This window comes from Anabrus simplex, chromosome X (genome assembly GCF_040414725.1).
Source record: "Anabrus simplex isolate iqAnaSimp1 chromosome X, ASM4041472v1, whole genome shotgun sequence".
NCBI lineage: Eukaryota > Metazoa > Arthropoda > Insecta > Orthoptera > Tettigoniidae > Anabrus > Anabrus simplex.
Window position 1 is genome coordinate 149,982,195 of NC_090279.1, and position 19,311 is coordinate 150,001,505.

The window sequence follows — 19,311 nt, forward strand, 5'->3', positions numbered from 1 at the left end:
CAATTCTTTAACGTGAATGTACCCCTGTGGGTAGAGTCAAAATATACGTTATCTATACCCCGTCTATGTCATAAGAGGTGAACTACCACACAATCTCTACGTACTCTCTCGTCTTCTACTCCCAAGTACATAACCGTGATTTTTATTATCGCAGTCAATAAGTTCATGTAATTGCGCCTACGGTGTAGGCAACGCGGCATACACTCTTGTACAGTTCTCCAGTAAACAATGTTCTTTGGCGCCTACAATTTAGGCAACACAGTGTACACCTGTGTACTACTGTCACTATGTAGTAGTTCCAGTCAACTGTGTAGAATTTGTGTCGCAATATTACATTTGTTTTTAATAGATACTTACTACGTTAAATGAAAGAAGTGTAGTAGTTTTATGTTATAACTAGCTGTCAAACTTGTCCGAGATCGGGTAGATTTTGTATGATTGAAGCAGTTGTGCCATCTACCTACTTTTTCAGGTAGTGATGCTGACCTCTTACAGTTCGACTTAAACCTGTTGTAGTGGTCGGTTGAAAATAAGTTACACTTTTCGACATTTCTAAAATGTATTTGTATGGCCTCGTTTAGTTTCATACATCTTGTCTTTAAATCATTAGAAACTTAGTCTAATAATCGTCATCTTGGTCTCACTCTACTTCTCTTACCCTCCAAAAACAGTCAATTATTCTCCTACGTAACATTTCTTCCCCCATTCGCCTCACTTGAACCCACACCGAAGCCGGTTTATGGGTACCGCTTCATCCGTCGAGCCTTTAGCTCCTCATTCCGAGTACCCTCCTGCCATTGTTTCCACCTGTTTGTCGCAGAAATCATTCTCGCTACTTTCATATCTGCTAATTCTAATTCTGATAATAATAATAATAATAATAATAATAATAATAATAATAATAATAATAATAATAATAATAATAATAATAATAATATCTACAATAAAAGATGCCTATCCAAAAATGCAAAAATAAGGCATTACAACACAGTAGTGAAGCCAGAATACTTATATGCAAGCGAATGTCTGGCATTAAACTAATTTAAATAAACTAGAAATACTAGAAAGGCGAATCATGAGGAAAATATTAGGCCCACAAAGCACAGCAGAACGTTGGAAATTACGAAGTAATGCTGAAATATATCAAAAAATAGAAAACATATCAGATGTAATGAGGAAAAGGAGACTTATGTTTTTTGGACATTTATATCGAATGCAAGATAGTAGATTAACCAGTAAGATTTTCAAATATTTGTGGGGTAAGAAATCAACGACAAGCTGGGTCAATGAAGTAAGAAAGGATTTAGAAAAATACAATGTAACAACAGAAGAAATAAATAATAGAGAAGGCTTTCGGGAAAAAGTATTCAAAATAGAAGGATTCCAAGGTAGGAATGTAAAAAAGACTGGTTCAAAGTGGTCTGAATACAGAAAGAAGAAACATAGTGAACAGATGAAAGCGTACTGGAAGAAAAGGAAAGAACAAAGAAGAAGGAATTGAAGTGGGCACATGGTCCTCTGGTGGCCCATTCGAAAGAATAATAATAATAATAATAATAATAATAATAATAATAATAATAATAATGATACGGTAGAACATCATTTATCTGGACAAATTGAGGCTCTAGGTTGGCCGAATTAATGACAGTCCGGATTAAACAAAGTAACTTATGAAATGAGCCGACGTAAATATTTAAAGAACTCTTTTCAGTAAATAGAATGATTATAGTATTTTAAATGTAAGAAATACAGAGGTATTTAGTATACGAGATATAATGCAATACATTATTACGCCCCACACAACACAGAATAACTAATGCAGTACAGAATTAGGATATGGAAATCAAGGCACACCATCCCTGACCAGACTTGACACGCTTACTGGTTTGAAGGAACTGCTGATCCTTTTTTTCTTCCTTTGACATTAATTTATTTAATAATTAACTCTCGCAGATACCTAAAATGTTCGTAATATGCAGATATGTTTCCATCGGTGTTATCTTAAACGTATTTAATGACAATGTTTAGCTGGTCTTTAATTTAACTAAGTATTGGCTTAGGGTCAATGATATCACCACCGAGCTCGATAGCTGCAGTCGCTTAAGTGCGGCCAGTATCCAGTAATCGGGAGATAGTGGGTTCGAGCCCCACTGTCGGCAGCCCTGAAGATGGTTTTCCGTGGTTTCCCATTTTCACACCAGGCAAATGCCGGGGCTGTACCTTAATTAAGGCCACGGCCGCTTCCCTCCACTTCCTAGGCCTTTCCTATCCCATCGTCGCCATAAGACCTTTCTGTGTCGGTGCGACGTAAAGCAAAATAGCAAAAAAAAAAAAAAAAAAAAAGATATCACCTGCTTCATCCGTTTCAGAGCTTTCTACAGCAATCACACTTTCAAAGATCTTCTCTACGTAGTTAACAACATTTTGTTCGTAACTTAGCTTTATACTATAATTGAATTTAGGTATTATTATTATTATTATTATTATTATTATTATTATTATTATTATTATTATTATTATTATTATTAAATGGGTGTCCGGATTAAGGAAGTCTGGACTAATGGGGCCCGGATTAATGAGGGTCTTCTGTAACAATAATAATTAAGTAGATGTGCAGTCCGTATGCCTAACTCTAGCAGAATTAGGGATAGACAAAAAGCTACAAGAAAACTGGTTATCAAACACTCACAGATACAACCTAAATGAACTTTCAGACCCTTTCAACGTCCAGAATGGAGTTAAAAATGTGATGGACTTCCACCATTTCCCTTTAGTTTGGCGTTAAAAAGATCATGAGGGAATAGGGAATTAGATTACATGAAGAAAACTTTTATGGGGTCCATTTGGGGCAAGGAAAAGGAAGATTTGAGGTGAAATGCTGATAAAGCAGTAATTTCAGAAAACAAACTACAAGCACAAATAGTGGTGGAAACTTTACATGACATAGCCATTGATACAGGTCTTAAAATTTCATATGAATACACTAAATACACTTAACATGGACATAACGGAGAAAATTACTTAACGATACAAAGTGGACATATTCAAAGTGTTGATAAATTTGAATATCTGAGAGAACGGATGCAGTGAAGTGGACTCGACAACAACCTGCAAAGACAGACTGAAGAAGACGGACTTATAATCTGACTCGACATCGTCACAACAAACGAACGATGTCGCTCCTGATAAAAGCTAGGCACTACACTGTACCGTTCCCGTTTGAAATACAGTCTACCGGCGCCAATCGGAGAGCTGCGTGTTCGGTTCTTAAAAAATTGATCGGGCTAAAATAAATTAAAAATCTCAGGATAAAATAAATACCATGGGTATATGAACGGGAAACAGTATCATATTTCCGAAATAAAATACAAAATAAAGGGGTAAGATGGATTTATTGACTAATAAACATTATTGAACTTCGAGATAAACAAAAAATGAAAAATAATTAAAATATGGCTGAAATAAATGCCAAAAATAACTAATATGTGCCGGGCACATAATTAACATAAATTACACCAATTTACAAAGGACGGGCAATGTCCCGTTTCAAAATGAAAACATTTACAAAATAAACGCAACGACCTGGGGAAGAAATTCACACTTCGCTTCGACTTACGCAGTTAAATTCATTTTAACGCATCCTGACGGATATCATTCAAATTATAATTACAGGACATACCGCGACAGAATAAAATTATGCTAAATCCGATCCATAATAAAACTATATGTACATCACTTATCATCAAATCAATATTTCAGGGACCTTAGCTTACATCTACACTGAATTTACTTAACAGACCGTTCTGTTATAAATTGGATGGCTTAGAAGCCTGCCTCCCAATAGAATGAGTTTCGGACTCATATTTAAGAACAAATCTTTTTCAACGCTGGCCATGACATAATCAACAACAATCCAAGTAACACAAATTAATACAAAAAAACTCTCGGAGAAACCTGTAATGACATGCAATAAAAAAATAATATCATCTGTGTATTCAATATCTGAAATATAAACAATAAGATATTAGACTCCTTCATATAAAAAGAACACCGAACTCCAGGCTCAGCTATCCGTCTGTTGATCTTTCACTAAGCACGCTGTAATATAAATCACGGAACACTTCTAATGCGCCAGCTATGAAACATCTTACTTCGCCAGAAAAGACTCTAACTAATTGGTTTGGTAAATCTTGCCTGAGAAATTCTAATATATTTGAAAACATAAATTACGCTGCCATTCACTTCTCTGTTCATTTAATTAACACAAGGCCTCGAACTCAAACAATAGCACCCATACACATTCCTATGGCCTTAACTACATATTCCAATATAACACGGCTTGCAGATATGATACTCAACACATCTGGCCTAACACTTTGGGGTCCGTGAGTTCGATTCTCACAATCATAATGAACACTTGAGGCAAATCAAACCTCTCTCTTTTCATGCAGCTGACACCATTATATCTTTCCGATATTTATCTCCAGGCACGACCGTCCTGTAATAACACACATTGTAATCTCAGTATCAGGCTAATCTTGCCTTTTTCTCGTAAAAACATAACTCAATACCAATTAGCTAGTTCTATCTGCGGATCTAGAAGATATTAGTTCGATGGTGCACTTTTACGTTGGTCATCACTGCCATGTACTCCTATAAACGTGCTACATGCAGGAAAAAAAATACCTTGCTAAATTTTATTCCCAGACCAAACTTTAGGCTGTGTAGCCTTCATACTAAAAGAGTCTACATCTTGTACCAAAATGGAATACACAGTTACCTTTAGACATATATATCCTCATCGGTGACGTGAACGCTACTGATCCACGAAATATCACTGTAATATTTGTCACAATGTGAAAGGTTATCATTGATTTACTCAAATAAAGTCTCAAATCCCAGGTAGATTAAGAAATACCGTCGTTACTAGCAAGAAATATGAATACGTACTTACGAGCTGTAAACAGGAGTCCATCATGTTGCATATCGCTGCTCGCGCCGTGTTTTGTTTGTTTCTTGAGGTCCAGGGCTGGCACCGATGAATGGAAGTGCCATGTCTGTGGATTCTCATTATCTTTGCACATTTGTCTAGCGCGGACAGTTCAAAAAGCAAAATGGAGGTGAACAACATTAAGGATGTTATCGCTTTTTTTGAGGACGAAAATCACCATTTAATAAGGAAATTACAAGACCTAAATCTCGTGCCGAAGCAACCGGAAAATAGCATGATCCCTGGACCAATAGATATATTACTTTATCAAAGGAACAGCACTATTAGACAATTGACAGTTGAAGTGACATGACACCAAAGCATTACCGTGAGCAAAGACATGACACACGAAAGTGTTGTGTTAAACACAAACAAAACACGGAAGCCCTGCGACGCAGAAAAAATTGTATGTAGCTGTAAGGCAGTAAAGTATGTATTCTGTAAAATTAAATATTTCCATTATTTCTTAAACTACCTGGGATTTTAGACTTTATTTGAGTAAATCGATGATTACCTTTCATATGTGACAAATATTACAGTGATATTTCGTGGATCAGTAGCGTTCACGTAACCATCCTCATCTACACCTAATCATTTCCCTCTTTCCCATCTTATAAAAAGGAAATAAAGTAATATATAAAAATCAGGGTTCCAATCATGCATTTCCCTGAAACATGACACTAATCTATAAAAATACAACATAGCTCAGTCACAACAAGACTGACATTTACATTTACATTTACATTACACTGGGATCGAATTAGCCTAATTCCTTCTATCTAAGCATGGCTATAATTAAAATGAACTTAACTGGTAGCGTCTCAGTTTCTCCATGATTCCAGGCCACAGCGTCCAGCAAATTACGCCATTATTGCACCAAACTGCATGGCGTTATCAAATACTCTGCACGTCTTTTCTTCTCTCTTCATCATGTAGTAATAGTGCTTCGCACACACCATTTAATTGTACCGATACGATGACGACGGTTCGTACAAGTTCTTCGCGAAACCGAACGCGTACCGAACACGGTGTTTGCACAAACCTTATGCGAATTACGCATACACGGGTACGGAAATATCGACAGTAACTATCGTTTTATTGATATTATCCCGTGTCACCACCGCACTTTGACATACGTGATACGTGATATTATTTATATAGCAAAGGTAATTGCTCTGTTAACGTATTATGCACACTCGTAACTACAATCTGTCACTTGCATTCATGTAATGCATATTTTCATAAAGGAAACGTTTCAGCTTCACAAATTGACTACTTATATGTTCAAAACTGGTCACCAAAAAATTACTTTCCTATACCACTGGCTTAATATCAAAAACACCGACCCGCGCGGTTCACACTTCAAAAGCAGAGTGACTTTCCATTTACAGAGGCTACTATATACACCAAGCTCCCGGTATTAGTCATATCTTAGGGGATTCCACTAGCGCGATGACGTTACTGCTCACCCACTACTCTGCAAAACGCTGATTCAAAAAAAAAAGTTAATTACTTTATTAATTCAAATTAAGTATTGCAACTGTCTACAGGTAGTTCTTTTAATGTTTAACTGGCTTCTATTTCATATTAAAACCGTGGAGTCTAGCTTTATAACAAATTGCCTAATAAAATAAAGAGTAGTGCAGCACTGTAAATTTAGAAGTTGGTAAGACTGACTTAATTTGTTTTGTAAATCCCTTCATTCTGCCATATTGCTTCCAGGGCTGTGATTGGTCCTTTTATAATCGGCCGATCTCAAACACTCTCGTGCATCCCCGATTGAATCATACGGAATACCCGAGTTATTCACTGTCGCTATGCATAGATAAGAAGCTATTACTGATGTCACGCGATGACGGAATACTGCATTACGCAACTTCTAGGTCGCATCATGACTCCTGCTTGTATTAGATGCACAATGTTACACCATATTATATAATTAATATTTGGGGCATATATGATATGGCACATTCTCCCCATACCCCGTAAAAAATATGTGAAAACGTATTTTTTTTATTTTTATGATTCACTACTATGGCTCCACTTCAGTTATTCTTCCGGATAATAATATTTCACGTTCAGCTAGCAATCTCTCCTTCTCTTTCCGAGCTTCAAAAAATATTTCCAAAAGAGCTTGAAACTTGCGTTCATTTCCGTCACATTGATAACAAATTTCTGCTGGTAATGGGTCTGTGTCTTCTATATTTGCCATGTTTACATCCTTTGTAGCTTCTTCTTCGTCTTCTTGATCCACCTCTTCTTCTACTGGGTCATCTTCTTCGTCAATGTCATCATCATCTTCGTCATCTCCTAAATCATCATCTTCTTGTACTTCATCAATTGCTATAATTGAGTCATTTTTCTAATGGCTCCAGTATTCCTCATATCGTAATCTGCTGCATGTGGATTAATTCCATTCTGTTCTGCTTCCTGAACTTTGCACTCTACCTCCCTTCCTAATCTTAGGTGGTGGACTTCTATCTTCCGTTAAATCAATCGTATGTAAAGCCTCCGAATATCTGATCCTTGGTTGATTTTGTGTAGAAGTTAAATCCAACTGACGTAAAGTCAATTCCGCCTCAGTCGCTGTTCTAACATTTGCTGCTATTAGAGTTCTCTGCACTTCCAACGGTAATTGTTTAGATATCGCTACGATCATCTCGGACTCGGAAGGTGGTGTGTCCAAATCTCTGAATTTGATAATTTGGGAAATATAATAATTAGCAAACCTTGTTGGAATAGTAGTAGGATATTTTCTTGAATAAAGCTCCATACGTAATGACTGTTGTATAGATACATCCCAGAATTTCTTTAAGAATTCTACCTTAAATTCCTCATACGTACTGAATGTATATTGGAATGCCATCATCCATTCTAAAGCCGAATCAGATAAGAATTTGCTAATTGTACGTAATCTTCTATCAGCCGGTACCTTCGCATCTATCATATAATCTTCCATCTCTCGAAGAAATGCCCTTGGTGTTCTATCATCTAGCCCACTAAATTTACGGGGTCTATCTTCTGAAGATGTACGAAATATGTTGTAAATTTGGCCTCCATTCGTGTCTCTTGGCGTAGATGATTTTTCTTCCGGTCTTGGTAAATTTAACAGATCGCTAAGTAGAGCTGGTTCACTAGCTTGACTCGCTTCTCTTTCAATACTATCATTCTGCATTGAACACTTCAGTTTATCCATCTCCTTATTTGTTCTTAGATCAAGTAATTCTATTTTATCCTTCAAATACTGTACTTCCTTTTCCACAGATATCAACTTATTCGTATTCTTCTGCGAAGATTCAGCCCATGCCTCAATATTTGCACCTACTTCTTGTATATTGACTCTAGCATTCTCTCTATCTACCAAAATCATCTTCTTGATCTCTTTACCCTTGCCTGCAATTTGACCTACAACCTCTTTTCTCAATTCCTTTTCCATCGTCCTCATCTTCGACTCAGTTTCCCGTTGTTTTTCACCTAACTTCGCTTCCAACTGATCCGCATTCTTCCGTTGTACTTCGGCTATCTGGGCACTAATTTCCTCCGTAATATTAGAAAATCTTTCTTCTGTAGCCTCGCTTAAGTGATCGATCGCGCTTCGATTCTTGCCTATCTCAGTTCGCGCCTCCTCTAAGCTATTTGTCATTTCCTCCAATTGCTTTTCAGTCTTTACGGCTCCATCTGTTATTTTGCCAGTTAACTCCTCAACGGTTTTTCTAATCCGGTCTACCTGTTCCTCATTTCTATTCTCTATATCATCCATACGCTTCTATAAACGTATCATCCCTTCCTGACAGCACTTTTGAACATGATCAATCTTTTCCTCCAATTTTACATTCCCCTGTACTATTTTCTCCGTAATCTGCCGCATACGCTCCTGTTCACGTTTCTCATCTTCAACCGCTGCTAACTCCATTGTTTCCATAATCCCTGTCATGCTTCTGTCTACTTCCGCAGTCACAAAGTCTATTTTCTCCTTAATTTGTTGCATACGCTCCTGTTCGCGTTTCTGCGCCTCTTGTTCACGCTCCTTCGCCTCTTTCTCTGCCAAGTCCATCTTAGCCAACAGGTCAGCTAAGGTTACTGCCATAATACCAAATCAAATACGACTACGCGGCCTAGAATCACTTCCGAAAGCTTTAAGTGTGTTCCCCAGGTTTTATAAATGAATATCATCAGTTTCTGCGATTTACGTTACTCAAGGAAAACAAACAACATGGCTTTACAATACGCCATGCAGAAACTACCTACCGAATGTCAATTATGTTTTCATCACGCGCAATCAATATAAAATCCACGCGTGTTCAAGTATTTAAAAAAATAATTTAATCCATAGCCCCAAATATTTTAAATAAATATAGGCTTTTCCTAATATGGGTTCAAATCTACGCATTAGACAACAATGCCTAACTCTATTTGCATATTATCTCCAGCTAAAGGATGATATTTCCCGTTACAATGGTCCATACACCTTCAACCTTCAATAACAATGCCACTATAGTTATCTCTTTCCATCCGAGATTGAGGCTATCTCGTGTCCCTAACTGAATCTAAATAACAAAACTACCAACGCACTGGCTATTTAAAATTTGCTATACAAACAAATTATTCAGGCTATGTCTACGATCAATTATATCTGTAGGATATAACAGCATCTGCCTCACGTGAAATCATTTTATTGTTCACGAATTCCAATGGAATCATTCAATATTTGACATGCTTTTCTCATCGGCTAACATGTTCTATGCACGACATTTACCATATAAAAAATATAAATGCCGATATTTTCCCAACGTAATTTAATATATTCAGTAATTACTAACTTTTTCTAAATATATTTTGTCTTCTTGTATTCTCATACCAACTAGTAATATTGAACACAGTACCTTAGACTCAACTGTCTACTACGTTAGGTTGCTAGTTCACATGACTCCGTCTGGGTATCGAATAAGAATCTCAGACTTCATCATCTATCATTCGCCCATTCGAAATTATCTCTAGCTATCTAAATTTATAAATATTAAAGCTCAGGTATCCATTATGGACATTCCCAAAATTTCGAATTCCAAATCCTATAAAAGCCTATATAACAACTTGCTATGTGTGCGAAGAGCATCATTCTGTTGGCTCCAAATAGGTGCGAAGTTTTTCACTATTTGTGGTTTCAATATCCATATAATAGCCTTAACAAAATATATAACGTCTGCCTACTTTAAAATTAAATCGCACATTCAGGGTTAACAATATAAATTTAAATAATATACTACTCCGTTCCTGAATAATAATATCCGGACATAGCAATGATAATGGGCGACAACAATGCGCTATCCTGGCTATGGAGCTTACCCAATCAACATGATAATCCGCCCCACGTACGGAAGCCAGAGATAAATATGTACCGTTCCCGTCTGAAATACAGTCTACCGGCGCCAATCGGAGAGCTGCGTGTTCGGTTCTTAAAAAATTGATCGGGCTAAAATAAATTAAAAATCTCAGGATAAAATAAATACCATGGGTATATGAACGGGAAACAGTATCATATTTCCGAAATAAAATACAAAATAAAGGGGTAAGATGGATTTATTGACTAATAAACATTACTGAACTTCGAGATAAACAAAAAATGGAAAATAATTAAAATATGGCTGAAATAAATGCCAAAAATAATTAATATATGCCGGGCACATAATTAACATAAATTACACCAATTTACAAAGGACGGGCAATGTCCCGTTTCAAAATGAAAACATTTACAAAATAAACGCAACGACCTGGGGAAGAAATTCACACTTCGCTTCGACTTACGCAGTTAAATTCATTTTAACGCATCCTGACGGATATCATTCAAATTATAATTACAGGACATACCGCGACAGAATAAAATTATGCTAAATCCGATCCATAATAAAACTATATGTACATCACTTATCATCAAATCAATATTTCAGGGACCTTAGCTTACATCTACACTGAATTTACTTAACAGACCGTTCTGTTATAAATTGGATGGCTTAGAAGCCTGCCTCCCAATAGAATGAGTTTCGGACTCATATTTAAGAACAAATCTTTTTCAACGCTGGCCATGACATAATCAACAACAATCCAAGTAACACAAATTAATACAAAAAAACTCTCGGAGAAACCTGTAATGACATGCAATAAAAAAATAATATCATCTGTGTATTCAATATCTGAAATATAAACAATAAGATATTAGACTCCTTCATATAAAAAGAACACCGAACTCCAGGCTCAGCTATCCGTCTGTTGATCTTTCACTAAGCACGCTGTAATATAAATCACGGAACACTTCTAATGCGCCAGCTATGAAACATCTTACTTCGCCAGAAAAGACTCTAACTAATTGGTTTGGTAAATCTTGCCTGAGAAATTCTAATATATTTGAAAACATAAATTACGCTGCCATTCACTTCTCTGTTCATTTAATTAACACAAGGCCTCGAACTCAAACAATAGCACCCATACACATTCCTATGGCCTTAACTACATATTCCAATATAACACGGCTTGCAGATATGATACTCAACACATCTGGCCTAACACTTTGGGGTCCGTGAGTTCGATTCTCACAATCATAATGAACACTTGAGGCAAATCAAACCTCTCTCTTTTCATGCAGCTGACACCATTATATCTTTCCGATATTTATTTCCAGGCACGACCGTCCTGTAATAACACACATTGTAATCTCAGTATCAGGCTAATCTTGCCTTTTTCTCGTAAAAACATAACTCAATACCAATTAGCTAGTTCTATCTGCGGATCTAGAAGATATTAGTTCGACGGTGCACTTTTACGTTGGTCATCACTGCCATGTACTCCTATAAACGTGCTACATGCAGGAAAAAAATACCTTGCTAAATTTTATTCCCAGACCAAACTTTAGGCTGTGTAGCCTTCATACTAAAAGAGTCTACATCTTGTACCAAAATGGAATACACAGTTACCTTTAGACATATATATCCTCATCTACACCTAATCATTTCCCTCTTTCCCATCTTATAAAAAGGAAATAAAGTAATATATAAAAATCAGGGTTCCAATCATGCATTTCCCTGAAACATGACACTAATCTATAAAAATACAACATAGCTCAGTCACAACAAGACTGACATTTACATTTACATTTACATTACACTGGGATCGAATTAGCCTAATTCCTTCTATCTAAGCATGCCTATAATTAAAATGAACTTAACTGGTAGCGTCTCAGTTTCTCCATGATTCCAGGCCACAGCGTCCAGCAAATTACGCCATTATTGCACCAAACTGCATGGCGTTATCAAATACTCTGCAAGTCTTTTCTTCTCTCTTCATCATGTAGTAATAGTGCTTCGCACACACCATTTAATTGTACCGATACGATGACGACGGTTCGTACAAGTTCTTCGCGAAACCGAACGCGTACCGAACACGGTATTTGCACAAACCGTATGCGAATTACGCATACACGGGTACGGAAATATCGACAGTAACTATCGTTTTATTGATATTATCCCGTGTCACCACCGCACTTTGACATACGTGATACGTGATATTATTTATATAGCAAAGGTAATTGCTCTGTTAACGTACTATGCACATTCGTAACTACAATCTGTAACTTGCATTCATGTAATGCATATTTTCATAAAGGAAACGTTTCAGCTTCACAAATTGACTACTTATATGTTCAAAACTGGTCACAAAAATGTTACTTTCCTATACCACTGGCTTAATATCAAAAACACCGACCCGCGCGGTTCACACTTCAAAAGCAGAGTGACTTTCCATTTACAGAGGCTACTATATACACCAAGCTCCCGGTATTAGTCATATCTTAGGGGATTCCACTAGCGCGATGACGTTACTGCTCACCCACTACTCTGCAAAACGCTGATTCAATAAAAATATGTTAATTACTTTATTAATTCAAATTAAGTATTGCAACTGTCTACAGGTAGTTCTTTTAATGTTTAACTGGCTTCTATTTCATATTAAAACCGTGGAGTCTAGCTTTATAACAAATTGCCTAATAAAATAAAGAGTAGTGCAGCACTGTAAATTTAGAAGTTGGTAAGACTGACTTAATTTGTTTTGTAAATCCCTTCATTCTGCCATATCGCTTCCAGGGCTGTGATTGGTCCTTTTATAATCGGCCGATCTCAAACACTCTTGTGCATCCCCGATTGAATCATACGGAATACCCGAGTTATTCACTGTCGCTATGCATAGATAAGAAGCTATTACTGATGTCACGCGATGACGGAATACTGCATTACGCAACTTCTAGGTCGCATCATGACTCCTGCTTGTATTAGATGCACAATGTTACACCATATTATATAATTAATTTGGGGCATATATGATATGGCACTACACAACAGTAATTAAACCAGACAGGATCAGAATATTTAACGTTAAACGAAAGAGGCGAACAAGAGGAACTGGAAGAAAAATAGAGGAAAATACTTAAGAAAATGCTGGGACCCCAAAGGAATAACGATATTTGGATTAGAAATAAACAATTGAAGACATCTACCGCAATACAGAGAAAATAAAAGACACAATTTAAAAAATAAAGACTATGATTTTATGGTCTTCTTCACAGAATGAACAATGACAGACAAACTGAGAATACTTTTTATTAAATCTCAAAATTAAAATACACAACTGGTTGGCTGGAAGAGATACGATGGGACCTACAAAGATTGAAGATCACAGATGACATTGTAACTAACTGGGTTGCCTTCCGGCGACAGATCATTTCTGTAGATTTTTCGCTTTTGCATTTACGACGTGAACCTCGGAGAGTGTTATCGGAGGAAAAGAGGCAGGCGATCACGTATGAAGAATTTTGGAAAAAAATACTGTACCATAGTCTTAGGTCCTAAGCGGTTTATAATTGGCCAATATTTTAATAAATAAAAATATTGGTGTTATATTTACGAGATCTAGAATGATTCAGTAGAGCCTGTGTTATCCGGAACACTTTTAACCGAAATGCCATTAACCGAAACGACCGAAAACAAATATTTTCAGTAGAAAACAAATTGAAGTAACGTGATTTGTTATGGTTTGACAAAGGGAACGAGCAGCGGAATGCCTGGATTCCAACCTTGACTGCCTCCTTCCCTTCTCTATTGCCAACTCAGTTTGTGATGTGGCGAATCCAAGCCTTCTGACGTTCTGCCATTGGAACCGTAGTATGACACTGCGTCTAGAAAACGATGTGATAATAAAGTAGAAGAATCTTTCAAAAAATAGTGCAGTATGTACAGTACAAGTATATGCACTATGGAGCATGGTTTTTTTCTAAACATGTACAGTAGTTTGGGTTGATTAAAATGCTTCGTCAGTATTGTATCTGTGTTGTCTTCACTTACTTTAATTTAAAACAAAAATGGTATTGTAATTATTATCCGAAACTGTCATTATACTTTCTTACAATTCATGAGTGTTACCATTCCTTTATGGATGAAGTCAATTTTCTTTCGATTTATTAGAACCCTTTTTCTCCCCTGTGGTTGAAGTCAAAATATACGTTATCTGCACCCGTCCCTGTCGTAAGAGGAGAATGAAAAATACAGAATATATACTCTCTCCAGGCCCCAAAACATATCCGTGATTCTATTATTACAGTCAATACAATACATTCTATTATTACAGTCAATAAGTTCGTGCAATGGCGCCTACATTGTAGGCAACAAATTGTACACCTGTGTAATACTGTCAGTATGTTCGTGGAATGACGCTAACAGTTCAAGGATCACATAGTATTTTGACCTGCCTTTTCGCGAGTTTTTCTCATCAAAGTGATCCTGGTGATTTCAACTCGATCATCTCAAACGTTTCGCTAGCGGATTTCTAAAATTTTTGGCAAAACCTGAAATTTTCTTGTTGCTCAATCTACCAAATTCTCAAGTTCCGCCTCTGACATTCAACTACCCTTCACAACAGAGACGGTAGTTCTGTTTATACTCCATGCACGCAACTGCATCTTGCTAGGACTAACAAGGAACTGTCATGACAACATCTCGTGGTTCAAACTCTTCGTTGTAGTGCACCACAGTGACACTAGACGACCAGTCCACGATCTTAATGCTAATTCTACGTATGCTCTTGCGTGCAGAGGGGAATGATTAAGAGTCTGAATTTTTATTATTTAATTTTCAATCCTTCTCAATGAATTTTAATTTGTTTTGTTTTATTTTTCCCGTTCACTAGCTGACTGGAAGAAGAAGGTGGAAAGCTACCGGGACTATTTCCTGGAGGACTCCAAGTACTGTTCAAACGAAAAGAAGAGGCCTGGTAAACCCAAGAGCAGTGAGGACCTTTTCGGGCTGGAAGGTTCCTTCAGACAGTTGACCTTCGATTAACTGACTTAAAATTTATGATTTTTTTTACATAAACGTATCTATCAATTTATATGTTCCTAGTTGTTCATTAGTTATATGGATCTTCTGATGAAAGGTGTACCATCTGCAAGGCTTCTCCCTGGTGATAGGCAACACTTCTGACGCCTGAGGGCAGTGAAACGTCAACTCTCTGAACTGTACTTTATTCTTGAATTTTAAGAGATGTCACTACTTTTGATACTGGAGTGTCATCTAGGGGGCTTGGACTGTGTTCTGCTTACAATGAAACCCTTCCACCTGTAAGTCTCCGGTCTGATTGAGATTTGGTACAACGACTTCGGTAGGAATATTTTATTCAGCCAAATCAAAGTTAGATCGTCTATTTAGGACTTGTTTCGGGCTGTCAAAATTCGCTCGTTTGAGCACTGCAGAGACCGGAGTGAGCGGCGGAAGCAGGTAGAGGCGGGCTGGTCGATTGGTCTGCCAGGCTCTCACACCTTCTCTTTCACACACATTACTTCCCTAGCCTCAGCTTCGTTGTACCAAATTTCAATCAGATCGGAGACTTACAGAGAAGTTGAGAATTGTACATGTCAGAGAGTTGGCACTAGATAAAATCATTCACCGGCTTCTAAGTTGCCACTATTGTCAGTTCAAATTAAACCAACCAATCATCATCCACCTCGCCCCTAAAAATAGTGATAATCTTTGACTTTTTGAAACCTTCTGGCTCTTGATGAGTGCAGCGACAAGTGAAGTTATAATCACAGAAGACCACGCTGCTGCAGCGTGTAAGGTAGGCGGCAAGAATTTTTCTCTAACATGTGAACTTATTTGCGTTTAGCGACGGGATGTTACCAGCGTTTCACCTCTAGCATGTGGCGGTTAGGGTGAGCTAAGTTTACTTTGATTTTAAATGTAAGCGTGCCCGCCTGTGTGGTATAGTGGTTAGCGGGATTAGCTGCCACCCTCGGAGGTCCGGGTTCGATTCCCGGCTTTGCCACGAAATTTGAAAAGTGGTACGAGGGCTGGAACGGGGTCCACTCAGCCTCGGGAGGTCAACTGAGTAGAAGTGGGTTCGATTCCCACCTCAGCCATCCTGGGAGTGGTTTTCCGTGGTTTCCCACTTCTCCTCCAGGCAAATGCCGGGATGGTACCTAAATTAAGGCCACGTCCGCTTCCTTCCCTCTTCCTTGTCTATCCCTTCCAATCTTCCCATCCCTCCACAAGGCCCCTTTCAGCATAGCAGGTGAGGTCGCCTGGGCGAGGTACTGGTCATCCTCCCCAGTTGTATCCCCGACCCAGAGTCTGAAGCTGCAGGACACTGCCCTTGAGGCGGTAGAGGTGGGATCCCTTGCTGAGTCCGAGAGAAAAAGTGACCCTGGAGGGTAAACTGATTAAGAAGAAGAATGTAAGCGTTCTTAAATTCAGTTAGCTTTTTAATATTTATGTTTCTAGGCTGCCTGTGGACGGAGTGTAATCACCCAAGTGGGTATAATGTAATTTCTTAAGGAGGTACGAGTGTTGACCCTCGTTTCCCTAGTTCAATTTGCTCTCTCGTGGTTGAGCTTTTATAAATTTCTGAATTTTCTATCTGCTTTTCGGTCTGTAAACTTTCCTTCTTGTCTTAAGGTGCGTCCACGCCAAGATGTTTTCGTTAAATTTGTTAATAAACACTGTTAACTACTGTTGACTCTTAATAAACAAAAGAGCGTGTTCGTTTACTTTTCAAGCATGTTGATGAACATTTCATTAACTTTTCGTGTTTACGTTAACATTTCGGTTCCCACATGCGCAAGAACGCAATTAGAACACACAAATTCGTAGTGCGGAATACGATGCATTCTTATTTCTTCTAAAAATTGACTACCATATCGAGTCGCAATTGAAAGTTCCAATATGCAGTATTTTTAATTCTGTATGACATTCTATTAGCTGTTCTAATGTCGTTTCATTTCCAGCTTTGCTCCTCACTGAATAACCTTACCTTACAAAGGTTAAATGAAGATTTCTCTTTATTTCGTACCTTTTACAATTCCTTGAGATTGTTGTATAAATTTTCAAACACCCCAGGCAAAACTGTTTGTTTTTATACTCCAGACAAACATACAGTGTGAACCGAAATTCGCCCACTCGGGTGTCGCAGCGCGACTCCTCACGTGCCAGCAATAAAAAATGTCTCTCACAAAAGTTCGTCCTGCGAGTTTATCCGGCTACTCTTCAACGTCTTTTTTCTGCCGATTATCATTATTATTATTATTATTATTATTATTATTATTATTATTATTATTATTATTATTACAGTCATTTTATTATATTTTAACAAAGAGCTGAGAAAAGCCCAAGAATAACTAATTCCTCGATGTTTGATGCTATGAAGTGTTGAAGAATAGCACAAAGAAGACTTCGGTTATTTTGTTTTAAAATATTTACTTCCCCTTCAGGTAGGGAATTGAAAACTTAGTAAAGAAAAAATTCGAGTTACAGAGTATTTTTTGCTTCAAGGGAGGAAATGTTTGCTTCGAGATATCGAGAAATTCGTGTAATCAAATTTCGATTAATAGATAAATAAATACACGTGAGAAATAAGACAAAACGGCCGGGAAATGGTAGTTACTTCGAGATATCGAAAATTTGAGTAATGGAGGTTCGAGATATCGAAGTTCGACCTGTACATTAATCATGAGAAACACACAGGAACAGTACGTACTAGAAAATACCCTCCGTAAGCCTTAACACATACATCAAATCACTGTCGCGCTGAATCACGGAGGAGCTGATGTATCCCTGGATATTTTTGGCGTGTTTAATAATAGCAATAATAATAATAATAATAATAATAATAATAATAATAATAATAATAATAATAATAATAATAATAATAATAATAATAATAATAATAATAATAATAATTGTACCGGGAGATACACCTCAACCCCGCACATTTAAAAGAAGCACCTTAAGGAACTCTATAAAAAACGTGAAACAGCTAGTGCATAAAGTTGGGACATTAATCAGAAAATGTCACTCATAAATAACAGAGTATTGTGTTATTTTAAAGTTTGCTAAACTGACTGTATTTATTTCTTTTGTTTTGGTGTACAGCAAGTAGTCTGAACTGTTCTCTATAGATGTCTTTACAAAAAACTGAGGTCATGAACTCTGGCGCAAGGTGGAAGAATTTGTGATTTAAAGAAGTTTTGTGTTTCTAGGTTTTCGTGACTAAATCAATGTTAATTTATTTTGTTATTTCAAGGTTTGCAACACTTCCTTCTCTTCCCGCCAGCTTTTGAATCTGGCCAATTAGAAAATTTTGTATTCATTTTTTAGCCTATCACAGGCTTCTTGTAGATTTTTATTCGGCCGATAAAAATGAGAGGGCGTGTCCGGATTTAGTCCAGAATTTTCTCGAACCATCCCCTCGGGTATACAAGCTGCGGATTTTCAAGCTACTTTGTCTTATAGATCTCCGAATTTCAGAGAGTGTATGTGTTAAGACAGAAGACGGGATGTCGCATTCTTTGTCAGGCAGTACATCAGCCCAGGTAATGGCCACCAGTTTTCTGTCTCTGTAGCTATCTCCGTCAACTTATCCGAGGAGAATGTTCTAAGCTTTAAGTATGTACCTGTGTGATTTCTAAAATGTAAATTACTCCTTGCAAATGTAAAAGTTCATAAAGTCTTAAACTGTAAATCGGGAATAGAGAGTGCGTTACCCTCTCGAGTTCCCCTTCAAGTTATCTTGAGGTGACTACAATTTTGTAACTGTTTTTCTCCTGTAAATTACCAGGTAACTTGTTATTCTACTCACTTCAGAAGTGTGGGATTAGTCTCTGCATTTTAGGGCCACAAACCAAAGTAGGGTTTTAAAACCGAGTTTCCAAGGAGCGCTAGTGGAAGCCTCCATCCATTTTGAGCTTGAGCCTCGAAGGCCCAGTATTATGGGTACTAGATACCCCTGTATAC

General features: G+C 37.3%; 1 protein-coding gene across 2 annotated transcripts in view; it reads left to right on the plus strand.

Annotated features, from left to right (window-relative positions):
* Positions 1–17,014, plus strand: part of LOC136886476 (retinol-binding protein pinta-like) — a 62,092-nt gene extending 45,078 nt beyond the window's left edge. For both annotated transcript variants that reach the window (XM_067159273.2, XM_067159272.2), the window contains exon 7: positions 15,215–17,014. In XM_067159273.2, the coding sequence (XP_067015374.2) occupies positions 15,215–15,366 (152 nt within the window). In that variant the 3' untranslated portion in view covers positions 15,367–17,014. The remainder of the gene's footprint in view (positions 1–15,214) is intronic.
* The last annotated feature ends 2,297 nt before the right edge of the window (positions 17,015–19,311 follow it).